This window comes from Atractosteus spatula, chromosome 2 (genome assembly GCF_055471065.1).
Source record: "Atractosteus spatula isolate fAtrSpa1 chromosome 2, fAtrSpa1.hap1, whole genome shotgun sequence".
NCBI lineage: Eukaryota > Metazoa > Chordata > Actinopteri > Semionotiformes > Lepisosteidae > Atractosteus > Atractosteus spatula.
Genome location: NC_142707.1, coordinates 11677522 through 11692021, shown reverse-complemented (window position 1 = coordinate 11692021; position 14500 = coordinate 11677522). Strand labels below are relative to the sequence as shown.

Below are 14500 nucleotides of genomic sequence, written 5' to 3'. Positions count from 1 at the left end.
CCATCTATTTTGTGAACATGAAAGATATTAGAATTTTTCATGATTCATTTTTTTTTTCAGTTAAAACAACCTACATCTGAATTTAACAATATGATCTATCAGAAACACCTCAGTGTCCTGTCTGTCCTTCTTTTCCCCTTCACAGATGGAACACGAGTCAGGCTGGTGAATGGAGCCAACAACTGCTCTGGGAGAGTGGAGGTCTATGCAGGAGGCTACTGGGGCACAGTATGTGATGATTACTGGGACATAGTAGATGCCAGTGTTGTGTGCAGAGAGCTGGGCTGTGGGAGAGCTGTGTCTGCACTCCAGTATGCAGCATTTGGCCAGGGCACTGGTCTTATCTTTTTAGACAATGTGAACTGTATTGGAAATGAATCATCACTTTTAAACTGTTCATACCCAGGCATAGGAGTACATGACTGCAGTCACTATGAAGACGCTGCTGTCATCTGCTCAGGTAAAGGAACACATCTTTTTATTTGTGATCTTTCATATGTGGTTAATAATATCTGTTTTGTCTAGTTATTGAGTTTATTGCTTTTGGTACATAATTACAAAGAGAACTTGAAAACAGATATACTCAATAAAATTTGTGTTCTTTATAATTATTATGTGCACTGTTCGTCTTCGTTTCTATCTATCTGTCAATCCATCCAACCATTCCCTTCAGGAAAAAACACGAAAAGTTGCACTACTGTCTAAAAGTCTGTTACAAATCCAGAATGACTTGATATATCGCATTAAAAAGGATTGCTTCAGGATCAAAATCAGAGAGTTAAAACATAAACTTAAATTTTTGCTATTTTATTTACTACATATTTGTCTGCTTGACAACAAGTTGTAAAGTTGATCATTGATGGAAAAAAACACCACATTAAAAACAGTTTTTCAAAGGTCCACTTCAGACAAAATCCATAGTTTATAGTTAATAGGCTACACCTTACAGTATACAGGGATTTATTTATGGAGAGCAGAAGTGCATTGCAGTGCATACAGTTTACATAAGCATGCATTTCAGATGCTATTATTTAGAAGCAACATAACAAGAAGATGAAATCCTGTTACATTACATACAGTAGGGAATTAAAAGACCTTGTCACTTCACCTAAGAACTGTCTGCTATTTAATCAACCTACAAAAATTGATCTAGTGTTCCATTTCCCATGAAGGTTTCACTGGCTTATTAAAGTACTCGGAAAGGTAAATCTGTTCTTTAAGTAGTTAAAAATATTTAGAATTCCATGCAAGAACTATTACACAAAAAACATGACTGGTTTACTAAAATATTCAGGGAAATCCTTTGTTCACATATTAGATAAAATAGAAATCTAGGGAGGAGCTACTTTAAAATTGTTTCTTTAATCAAACTGTATTCATCTCTTTCTGAATTTGTTTTCTTCATTTTTCTTTTCAGGACCAACAGAATACAGTGAGTTCACTTTTACATAAATTGTTTCTGATCATAACATTTACAATATATTGTAAGGACAAATTTTCAAACTCATGATAGCATGTCATAAAATAGGAAACAGAAATGCACATTGAAAAATTCTGGTTATTAAAGCAACTCAGAAGACTTGATAAATTCTTTAATATTTTAATGGTGAACAATGATGCATCTTTGACCCAATGAACATTTAGTAGAGCTTTTTATACAGTTTGTCACTATGTACAGTATGCATTCTTTTATTATAATTAAAGTTTCTTTTTAAAATCAGATGGAATGTCATGAAATACCTACCTTTTCTCTAATACTACATTAGAAAGGTTTCATGGTATATTCCAATGTAAATTTGTGAACAAAACTGGAACTTCTTATTTTTGGCCATTATTAATGCAACTGTAATTAATAGTAAATTGCTTTAGATAGTATTTTATCATTTGAAAAATTACAATCAAAGCATTTCAATTTAACCATCTTATTGAACACAATTATTAAAGCAATTACCACTTTTTTGTTGTTGTTTCTTTGTTAACTAAACATAATGAACATTAACTGACCAACTGCTCTTAACTCTGTCTAACTGAATCTTACTCAGAATAGAAATAATAATACAGGATTATCTACTAATAAAATAAAAACTTCTCTGGCAAAAGCTTGTATATTTTATTTTTTAACTTCCTAAACATTATTTAGCAGGCGCATACTTATGAAGACACACACTCCATAGCATTGAAATAAAAGCTGTAAATTTACATCACTGTATGATTTACAATTAAGTCATGTGCACAAGTATTAGAACATCAGCACGTGAAGCAGTTCAGTCAATATCATCAACTTAGCCTACTACAAAAATCCACCATTGGTTTTTGTCAGTGAAGTCCTGTCCAGTTTTCTTCTTTCCAGATGGACTATGTTGTCCTTGTACAATGTACAAGTTTAATCTGATTCATGATTCAGTGTATTTGTGCTCCTTGTTGATATTTTTTTAGGATTATTACTTACAGCAGTTTAATCACAAGGAAACTATGGAAATCAAAGATACAGAAGCAGCAGGCTTTTCAACTGAAACACTCTATACAGTATATGACTTTAGCATAATGATCTACAGTATCAGAAACACCTCAGTGTCCTGTCTGTCCTTCTTTTCCCATTCACAGATGGAACACGAGTCAGGCTGGTGAATGGAGCCAACAACTGCTCTGGGACAGTGGAGGTCTATGTAGGAGGTTACTGGGGCACAGTGTGTGATGATTACTGGGACATAGCAGATGCCAGTGTTGTATGCAGGGAGCTGGGCTGTGGGAGAGCTGTGTCTGCACTCCAGTATGCAGCATTTGGCCAAGGATCTGGTCCTATCTTTTTAGATAATGTCAACTGTATTGGAAGTGAATCATCTCTATTGAACTGTTCATCCCCAGGCCTGGGAGTACATAACTGTGCTCATTATGAAGATGCTTCTGTCATCTGCTCAGGTAGAGGAAATAATTATTTTCATTCACGGCCTTTGTTACATGGTTGATAATATCTACATCTTCTACTTGTAGGGGTTCTTGCCTTTTGCTAACAATTTAAGTAAAAATAGAAATGGAAAACACACTTACTCATTAAAGTTTTTTTTGGTGTAGACCTTTCAGTAGTTTATCACACTTCAAACTGTTTCCAGAATTCCAAACTTGTTTCCTATTGAGAAAGGTCTCCAACTCTTCTCTTTTCAATTATTGGGTGCACTGTTTGCCTTTATTTCTATTTACAACCTCAACCCATCCAATAATCCCCTCCACAAAAAAACATAGAGTCTGTAAGATGTACTTTCAAAAACTGATTCAGTAAAAGCAGTCTGAAAGTTTGTATTAAAGCCAGAATTACTGAGTTTTCCCAAAACAGTGATTTAAGGACCAAAACAAGACACATTTACATGTATAAATATAATAGAAAATAATTGATATTTAATTTACATAGCAATCAACCGAAGTTGTCAAGTTCTAAGCAATAAAAAATAACCATACAAAAAATTAACTTATGCAAAGATCCAATTCATCCTAAATCCATATTGTAAAGTATAGGACAAACCCTATATACTGTGTAGATTAATTTCTGCAAAGTAAAAGTTGCACTCAGTGCATACGGTGTACATACAGTACACATGCATTTCAAGGCTATTATTTTGAAGCAACATAACATGAGTGAACATGAATTCTGTTACATTTCACCTAAAAAACTGCTATTCAGGTAACTTCCAAAGTGTTCTAATGATGCATATCAAATGATAAAGCAGCAGGTTTATTACAATACTTAAAAATCTTTTATTAGCATATTGGCACATAAATAGACACCCAGACAGGATTTACTTTAGAATTGTTTCTCTAATCACACTGCATACATCTCCTTCTAAACTTGTTTCCTGATTTTTTTTCTTTTCCAGGACCAACAGATTACAGTAAGTTTGCTTTTACATAAATTGTTTTGGATCATAACATTATCTGCAGACGATAAAATAAACTTTTATCTGACAAGGGTTATTTCAGCTTGTATGTTTTTCTGTTTTCTTACTTACCATGCAAAACGTTATTTGTGTCTGCATAAGTACAGTACAATGACACACATTCATTAACATTCAAATCACAGTTGGACATTTACATCACTATATGATTTCAACTTAAGTAATGGGCACAATTATTAGAAGTTTCAAGTTTTTCAATTCAGACAATATAATCAATTTAGCTTACTGCACAAATTCAGTATCAATTTTTGCCATCCAAAGTCCTATCAAGTTTTCTTCTTCCCAGGTGGAATTGTGATTGATTACAGACTTTAAAAGATAAAGTTAAGATCAAATTTTCCATTGGTTGATGTGTTAATCCTTTGAAAAATGTCTTGGATTGATACTTACAAGAAAAGTGTCAAAATAAATGATACGGTATTGAAGCAACGTGTTTTTCTACTGAAATGCCCTACACACAGCTTTATCGGTATGATTTATCAGAAACACCTCATTTTCCTGTCTGTCCTTCTTTTCCCCTTCACAGATGGAACACGAGTCAGGCTGGTGAATGGAGCCAACAACTGCTCTGGGACAGTGGAGGTCTATGTAGGAGGTTACTGGGGCACAGTGTGTGATGATTACTGGGACATAGCAGATGCCAGTGTTGTGTGCAGGGAACTGGGCTGTGGGAGAGCTTTGTCTGCACTTCAGTATGCAGCATTTGGCCAAGGATCTGGTCCTATCTTTTTAGATGATGTCAATTGTATTGGAAGTGAATCATCTCTACTGAACTGTTCATCCCCAGGCCTGGGAGTACATAACTGTGCTCATTATGAAGATGCTTCTGTCATCTGCTCAGGTAGAGGAAAGAGTTCTTTTCATTCATGACCTTTTATATGTGGTTAAGAATATCTTTCTGCTTGAGGGGGTTCTTGCTTTTTGCTAACCATTTAAGTAAAAATATAAGTAGAAAACAAAGATTCTTGTAGAGCAGGCCTTTCAGCAGTATGCAGTTTTCAGTAGTTTCTCATAAATCATACGGTTTACAGAATTCTAAATGCATTTACAGTTTAATTGGCAAATTGAAAGTTGGTCTCTAACTCTTCTCTCTTCAATTATTGTATGCACTTATTGTCTTCGTTTCTATCTACAACCAGTCCATCCATACAGTACATCCAAACAACTGTCTGCTCCATCTCCCATAAAAACTTACCTGGTTTATTACAATACATGGAGGAATTTGTGACATAGTGACAAATAAATTGAAATCCATGCATGATCTACTTCAGGATTGTTTCTTTATTTAGACTGTATCTGGCTCTTTCTCAATTTCTTTTCTGAATTTTTCTTTTTCAGGACCAACAGAATACAGTAAGTTCATTTTAACATTTTCCACATATATATATATAAAAAATAAAATAAAATAACATAAAATATTATGTTATTTAAAGAAAAACAGGTTTAGGAAAGTATATATTCTTTTGGATCCTGGGTATTATTTAAAAAATGTTTCTTAGGGTTCCTGCAACTTCACTTATAAAACGTTTTTCATGAGGTTTCAGAATTTATTTCTTATTTAAGTCTTATTTAATGTGATGTATGTGACATTCAATAACGTGGTCTGCACTGGACATTAATCAACACTTTTAAATAACCATGACAAGGTTTATGATTCCACAGATATGATAATAAGAGTCAGTGGTATTTACTGTTTCATCTTCGTTAACATTTGAGTATGGCCATGTGTCATAGATCTCCAGCAGAAATTAATAAGAAAAAAATATTTAGGTTTTTGATTTGATTCAGGCACCTGAAGAAGGCCCCACGGCCGAAACATTGTGTTCTCTTTCTTCTTTTTTTCAGCATGGAATAAACCTGTTACTTGTTCCTTTACTGTATGTAATGACATATGTCATGATATTGTAAGCCAAACAGATACAAACATTCCTTTGTTCCACTATCTATTAAAGCTGTCAACACAAATGTCAAGGATAAACAATTTTGACTCTTACAACCCAGTTGAGTGCAATATGTTTTGTGTTGTGTTATAAATGTGACATGTCGTTATGTGTTATACATGCATGTACCATAGAGTGATGTGCAATGTCTTTTCTTCTTCTTCTTTTTGTTTGCATTCTATTCAAATGTACAGGAGTGCTGTGTGTCCATAGCAAAACATTCACAATTTAAAATCTTATCTTGTATATTATATATTATATTTTATATATTATATATTATATATTATATATTATATATACTGTATGACTACTGAGGTGGGACTTAGTGCTATCCAATAACATGAGAGAACCCACTTGTTTGGAGAGAGGCAGCCCGATTCGGGAACCTGCAGCAGCACTCAGGATAGCCTAGAGCTCTGTGTTATTGGGAATGGAGAGAGCAGGGAATGTGCACTCTGGGGATGAGTAGCAGTCTGTAACCACCTGCACAAACAGATGTGGTGCCGTGGCTAACTAGGGAACCAGGGAAGCTTGGGGTCTGCAGTGAAGTGCGAATCCAAAAGTAGGAGTCAAAGTTCAAATTCAAATCCAGTGCTGGGTAGACACAAGGAGAAAACAAATTGTGGGGAATCTAGGTGGAACTCTGCTAAAGGACTCAAAAGGCAGCATATACTGTACTGTACTGTATACTGTACAGAGGGCGTAGAAAGATCTCCTTTAGATCTTTACCACATTTTGCTGTGTTACTGTACAAGCTCAAACTGAAACACATTTGAATAGGATTTTTTTGTGTGTGATTAACAAAACATAATTAACATTTCTGGGGGACATAATCATTTTTATTGTAAAAGACAATTTTATAAAAAATAGAAAACTAAAAAATCCAACTTGGATACGTATTCACCCTGTTGAAATTAGAACGCCCTTTAGCATTTAATATTTAGCTGCTGCCCCTTTTAGCCCATCCTTCCTTACAAAATTGCTCCAGCAGTTGTAGGTGACTGCGGGCACAGTGGCATTCCACAGTCTTCAGTTCCTGCCACACATTTCTGTCACTCACGGACTTCCATCTTCTTCTTTTTAAGCTTTGGCTTTGTGTCTGGGGTCCTTGTCCTGTTGAAATATGAATCTTCGTCCCATTTTCACATCTGTTGCAGACTGTTCCAGGTTTTGCTCCAGGATCTGGCTATATTTTGTTCCTTCCATTCTGCCCTCTATTTTGACAAGCTCACCAGCCTGCTGTTGAAAAGCAACCCCACAACATTATGTTGCTACCACCATGCTTCAGCAGAGGATAGTGTTTTGTGAGTGATGAGGAGTACTCTTCTTTTGCCAAACATAATGCTTGACATTAAGGCCAGATATCTCATTTTCTGTCTCACCAGGCTACAGATTTTTTTCCACATTGTTTCAGAGGCTCCTACATGCCTTTTTGCAAATTCATGATACAATTTCATATGAGCTTTTTTCAAATATGGCTTCCTCCTTGCCACTCTACCATACGGCCCAGATTTGTGGAGTATCTGAACTATTGTTGACTCACTCACAGTTTCTCCCATCTCAATTATGAGACATTGTTTGAGGTCTTGATGTTTGTTTTCGGCCTCCTGACTGCTTCTCTAACCAATGTCCGTCTTGTCCGGTTGCTGAGGTTTCATGGATGACCAGGTCATTGGAGACCCTGAGTTGTTTTATGTCTCCCCCACTGGCTGATAATTCATTTAACAGTGTTCCGTGGGATACTCAGTGCCTTTGAAATCTTCTTATATCCTTTGCCTGACTTATGTCTATCCACAACTCTGTTCCTTAGTTGTTGCGGAAGCTCCTTTATCTTCATGTTGTTTTGTATGCAGTGTCCAATGGTAAGAACTTACACACACAGGTGTGTTCAGTCTGAATGGTTAACCACTTTCATTTCACACAGGTGGATTCCAATCAACATATTGTGTAAATACTGAAGGTTGAGGCAGAGCTTATTAAGAAGTGCTAATGCTTAGAGGGTGAATACTTTTCCAATAAAGATTATTAGAGTTTTTATTTTTAACTATTTCTCCAAACTTTTAAACACATTGGTATTATAGTGGCTGTTGCATGTATCTACCGAGTTTTCCAGTTGTAAGACAACAAAAGGTAGCAAAATACAATGGGGGTGAATACTTTCTACATCTCCTGTATAACAGCTGCTTTAATACTTCATGCCCTCTCTATTTTTCCATTTCATTGACAGATGGAACACTTGCTAGGCTGGTGAATGGAAGTCACAGGTGCTCTGGGAGAGTGGAGGTTTATCAAGCAGGCCAGTGGGGGACAGTGTGTGATGATTACTGGAACCTACGTGATGCTGAAGTGGTGTGCAGGGAAGTGGGCTGTGGGGCTGCCCTGTCTGCACCTCAGTACGCTACATTTGGACAGGGCACTGGCATAATCTTTTTAGATGATGTCGCCTGCACTGGGAATGAATCATCACTTCTAAACTGTCCATCCCGAGGCCTAGGAGTCCACAATTGTGGTCATAATGAGGATGCTGGTGCTGTCTGTGCAGGTAGAAAAAAAATCTATTTTTTCACAAAGCTCAAGGTATAACTTCCGTTTTATCTTCCACTTGCAGTGCCTAATATAACTAATTATGTCACTTGTTAAAGCAGTAGGCTTACTGTAGGTTAATTGCTAGTCAGATTACTTGGTGTGTACCATATGTTACATTAAGTACCTTTTCTTTTTCACAACAGTTAATATTAACATGGTACAGAGGTTTGTTTCATAAACAATTGATATAAAACATACATCTCGGTTAATGAATTCTCTTTGATTTTGATAGAAAATGAAGAGAAATAAGTATATATATACGTAGAAATTATTTATTCTAGTAATATTCTATTTACAACTTTATTGAAGGCATTATTGAAGTATGCATTGCAGCAGGAATGATTGAGCAGTAATTCAGTTCACTCATGTCTTTTCTATGTTTATTAAAGTGAGTCTTATTTCTCTCCTGCCTTCAGTTCTCTTATTAACTCCTGCCTTCAATTCAAATTACTATATTTCTTTCTGAAGAAACTCCTTAGCATTTTACAACCAAGACATCAGTTAACTATCACACTGCTCTTTATCAGATCATGTCTATTTTCTCTTCACTATTTTATGAGCTATCTGTACTGTAATTTTATTGTTTAACCTCACTATTCTACATTTACCCTTTATTGTATTCTAAAGTGTTTTTTTTTTGTTTTTCATGTTTTGTATGATATCCACCCTTCAATCACCTTTACTGTAGATCCTTACAGTAAGTACCCAAAGATGTTCATAAAAAAACAAGGAACATTATTTCTCTACCATAAAATAATTTCCATTTCCATAATATGGCCCTTTATATACTCAGATCCAGCTAATCAGGATTATCAGCTTAACACTTTACATATAATTTTAAAAGATTCATATTTTGGAGGAATGATGGCATAGCTCCAGGGTTCTGAGTTTGATTCCAGAATTGGGAGTTTGCATGACCTCCCTGAATTACTGTTGGCTTTCATGCCAGGCCTCAGTTTCCTCCCATCTACCAAAGATAAGCTGGCTTTTCCATGACATTTGATTGGATAAGAAACTTAATGATGGTGCATAAATATGCTAATTTTACATTATACCACATACAGCATTAATTAAAGGTCATAATTGAGAAATGTGTAATGTGCAATAATAGGCATTCAAGATAATTATCATTATTTGTCCGCAGGAGGAACGAAAGTCAGGCTGGTCAATGGGAACAACAACTGCTCTGGAAGAGTGGAGGTCTACTATTATGGCACATGGGGGACAGTGTGTGATGATGGCTGGGATGTGTCAGATGGCCAGGTGGTCTGTCGAGAGCTGGGCTGTGGTGATGCTCTGTCTGCGCTAAGTGGCGCAACATTTGGGCAAGGAACAGGTCCCATCTTCTTCGATGATGTGCACTGCACTGGGAATGAATCATCACTGCTTAATTGTTGGTCTGCTGGACTGGCATCTCAAAACTGCCAGCACAATGAAGACGCTGGTGTCGTCTGTTCAGGTTTGAACTTCAGCCATTGGTACCCAGATCTTATCCTTCAAACATGTTCTAGATACAGTAGTTACCATATTTCTCAAAGTACATAAACATACAATGCCCTCCAAAAGTATTGGGACAGTACCTAAAATTGGCGTTTACCTGTTTTATACACAAGAAGTTGAAATTCACATAAAACAAATTATTCTGAGTCAGAGTTCAGAAGGTCTGCTTTTATTTTAACACACTTAATCAGTTTTCAGCCAGAGCATACAGTATGCTGTGGTCAGTCACCCAAAATGTAGATGACCATAAGTATTGGGACACTTAATGTACAATATGAAAAAAATTTAAGTGAAAAATTCAGTATTTTATTGCAAATCCCTTGCTTACAATAACAGCATAAGGACTCCCTCCCATTGGCATCACCGGACTCTGTTTTTTCACTGGAGATGCTTTGCCAGGCTTCAATTGCAGCCTCTTTAAGGTGTTGCTTGCTGGTTGAGATCTCTGCCTTCAGTCTCCTTTTGAACAAAATTATATGCATGCTCAGTTGGTTGATTGACTGTTTGGCCAGTTTAAAATGTTCCACTTTTTCTGTCTGATGAACAACTGTGTTAAGCGTGTAGTATGTTTTGGGTCATTGTCCTGCTGCATAACAAACTGCAGCTCAATAAGTCTGGTGCCATTTCTTCTTACAAGATTTGTTTGTATATCTTTGAATCCATCCTACTGCTGCCATCTTCAGTTAAATCATCAATAAAGACCAGTGAGCCTGTTCTGGAAGCAGACATACATGCCCAAGCCATCATATTTTCCACCATGGTTTATTGAATTGGTATGGTTATGGTCATTAGCTGTTCCTGTGTTTCTCACACCTTTGCCTTTCAGTCACTTTGATAGATGCTTATTTTGGTTTAATCTATACATAAAACCTTGTTCCAAAACTCCTGAGGCTCATCTCAGTATTTTCCAATTAAGCCCTTTTGTTCTTGCTGCTGATGAGGGGTTAACACTTTGCAATACAGCCTCTGAATTTTTCTTGGTGAAGTCTTCTGAGGATTGTGGTACTCAAGATTTGCACCCCCAAACTCTGGAGATTATTTTTGATTTCACTACCAGTAATTTTGGAATTTGTCTTCACACTTAGAAATATTTTTTTCTGTCATCCACTGCATTTGTCTTTTTTGGACTCTGGACGTCCTGTTTTATGTCTGTTGGTGACTCCTTCAGATGTTTTTCTTTTCCTTGAGAACATACAGTACCAGATTGTTTATTTTGCAATGCCAAAAGTCTTAACAATTTCTTTGATGGTCTTTTTCTTTCCTCTCTTTTTCAAATGGGCCTTCTTTTCTCTCATAGTGAGTTCTCTGGTCTTCCTGTGGGTTTGTGCTGACTAATTCAAGTGAAAGACTTCAGAAGCAGTTCCAAAAGAATTCAACCATGCTCTTTTACAGTATGTACAGTATGTGAAATGTATGCAAATTGTAACCCCTTGGCAATTAGAAACACCAGTAAATCCATTTGTCCCAGTACTTTTGCTCATCTAAAATGTGGGGGTTGAACAAAAAAAGTGCTGTTGTTGTATAACAGTAAAACATTTATGCCTAAAAATACCCGAAGGTTAAAAGGTATATTCTCTGCTTTTGTCTCATATTCATCTTGTGATTTGAAATTCACATTTCCTGAGCATACAGCTATGGTGGGCTAATTTGAACTCTTGTCCCAATACTTTTGGAGGTCACTGTATGTTTTTTGTGTGTGTATATATAATTATTCTGCTGAATTTACTCAAATGAATTTAGCTTTGATGAAAATGACAAGTAAGGTTCCCATTCATGCATGTGTTTCTTCTGAGCCACTTGTAAGTCAAAATGTGATCAAATTGCAAATGATGTTTCTTATATGTAATAAAAAAATAACATATGTTTTAGGCACAAAATATTTAAGTAATGTTTCTATTTTTTTTAGTAAGTTGGTAGGGCATGCATACCTATGTACCGCTCAGTTTCCAAAGGTGTTGCAAAGAGGAGGTGTTACTTTCTGTAGTGCAGATAAAACACTAATTGAAGTAAGCTACAGTGCATTCCATCAAAATTGGCAGTTTGAAATTTTAAATATTATGATAACATTATAGAGGAAAATAAAAACTGGACATATTTATCCAAACAGCCACATCCCCATCCAACATACTAAGTACTTATGAAGAATTTGTGTCTTTCTGTAGAACATTTTACAAAATAAATTAATGGATTAATTCCATATCAACTTTAAGTACTTCTTCATGTTTTCAAGATTCTATTTTTAGAACGTATTCGTTTAAAAAGTATTCCCAGTTGAGAAAATTGATTCAACCCATTATATGGAGACTCTGATCATAATTTCAGGTGATCTGCACAAGGTAACTGCAGTGTATTACCATGATAGATGTTTTTTATATTCTGCAAGAACACAGTCTATAATCGTTTGTCTGAAGTCTTATCTCCTAGCAGATATTAGTCATGCATCACAATGCCTTTCTGATGTTTCCTGATTTCCAGATGGCGCCACGGTCAGACTGGTCAACGGAAATAACAGGTGTGCTGGGAGGGTGGAGGTTCGTCACAATGGCCAGTGGGGGACAGTGTGTGATGACTACTGGGACATCAGAGATGCGCATGTTGTTTGTCAAGAGTTGGGATGTGGCTATGCTCTGTTTGCCCCTGGTTGGGCTGCCTATGGAGAAGGAACTGGCCCAATCTCTCTGGATGATGTGGCCTGCACTGGGTCAGAGACATCACTGCTGAACTGTGGACACTCTGGCCTGGGCCACCACAACTGTTACCATTTTGAAGATGCCAGTGTGGTGTGTTCAGGTGGGATCATCTGATTTTCCAGCACCATACAGTACATACGTACATGTACAGTATATCGTACCTTATTTGTTTTTGTGCAAAGAATAAGGCTAAGAAGTATAAAATAAAAGTATTTGTTTTACTTTCAAACTACTTACATTCAATTTCTGGCCAGGAATGAAAAGTTATAACATTCACAATTATTTTTAGAAGAGAAGCTTAAAAATATATTGAAATATTGTAGCTGATCACATGTTGAGACATACTGTACTAGCAATATTTCCATGACATGTAAACTTTATAGAAGAAACAGTTTCAAAAACCAACTTTAGAGCAACCTAATCTAAAATATGTGAATATTAAAACATTTTTATCTCTTACAGATTCGTCCACTCTTTCAGGACCTTATAGTGAGTATCCAACACAACAAATATGCAAATCTGCAAATGAAATGTTTGGCAATATCCAGCCTTACTTAGTAATTCCCTTATAGTCAGTAATATTATGTTGTCACTTGGTGTCATAATCCAGACAGCATTACTGAAATTTATTGAAACAGACATTGCTTGACTGGGGGTAGAATGCACGTTTTCCATCTTACCCTGATTCAGCAAAGCAGTAATATTATTGCCTTGCAGATAACTAATATAATTTTGTAAAACACTCCCATAACTGTGAGCCTTCAAGGCTTGTGAAGTACTGGAACCTTATTAATCTTGCATTCATTCTGAATTTAATTGAGTCAATGTTCAGTGTAATGATAATTCAAAATAATGTGTGTTGTACAAAATTAACACATAAAGTAATTCAATGTAAGAAAGAGCCTTCACTTTTAAATTAAATACATGTATTTTCAGTAGTATGAATACTGTTATTATATAGTCATGTTTTATGCATTATCAGTTCCCCTTTTCCTTTCCAACATCATCATATTATAATAAGAAATTGCTTGTAAAGTAAGATGTGGACATTCTTGTCTTTTTAGCTTAGTGTTTTAATTTTAAAGCACCAATTATTTTAATGATACACAGCATGTGCTGTGGGTTGGATATTAGAATGTTTGCATAGCAAGAAATGTATTTTTTTAATATACAGTATAACAGGCTTCATATACTTCAGCTACAAAATCTTGATTTGTTATTATTAGTATATAATTAATTATAGCATTATGCGTGTATGGATAGTTAATGAAAGAATTGCAAATTACTTTTACATGCATATGACATTCCCAATGAAGGTATTTCTTTTGCAAATAATGAATATCATTAGCACATTCATTTTATAAATGAATTACTTCAGAACTAGGCTAATTAGAACATGGTGATGTAATCAAGAGGCTTTGAATTACCTGATGTATTATCCCTTGTGTTGAATCCCAGCTGGCCCCAGAGTCCGCTTGGTCAATGGGAATTCCAACTGCTCAGGGCGAGTGGAGGTTTACTATGCCGGCCAGTGGGGGACTGTGTGTGACAACAGCTGGGACCTGAATGCCGCTCACGTCGTGTGTGGGGAGGTGGGCTGTGGGAGGGGCTTGTCGGCTCCAGGCTTCGCAGAGTTTGGAATGGGCATCGGCCTGATAATGCTGGACGACGTTCAGTGTCTGGGGAACGAGACCTCGCTGTTCAACTGCAGAGCGACACAACTGGGCCTGCATAACTGTCACCATCTCCAGGACGCCAGTGTGGTTTGTTCAGGTAGGGGATAACCCTCAGGGTTAGAAAAACACTGCTGGTTTATCAGCTCAGTTCTCACTTTTTG

The 14500-nt window shown here is 36.2% G+C and overlaps 1 protein-coding gene across 1 annotated transcript in view; it reads left to right on the top strand.

The window, feature by feature from the left end:
- The window catches only part of LOC148839246 (scavenger receptor cysteine-rich domain-containing protein DMBT1-like), a 38532-nt gene that overhangs the window by 22504 nt on the left and 1528 nt on the right, over positions 1-14500 (top strand). The window contains 8 exon segments of the mRNA XM_088935596.1: positions 146-460; positions 2605-2919; positions 4474-4788; positions 8115-8429; positions 9585-9932; positions 12449-12763; positions 13126-13152; positions 14122-14436. Of these exon segments, the coding sequence (XP_088791722.1) occupies positions 146-460; positions 2605-2919; positions 4474-4788; positions 8115-8429; positions 9585-9932; positions 12449-12763; positions 13126-13152; positions 14122-14436 (2265 nt within the window).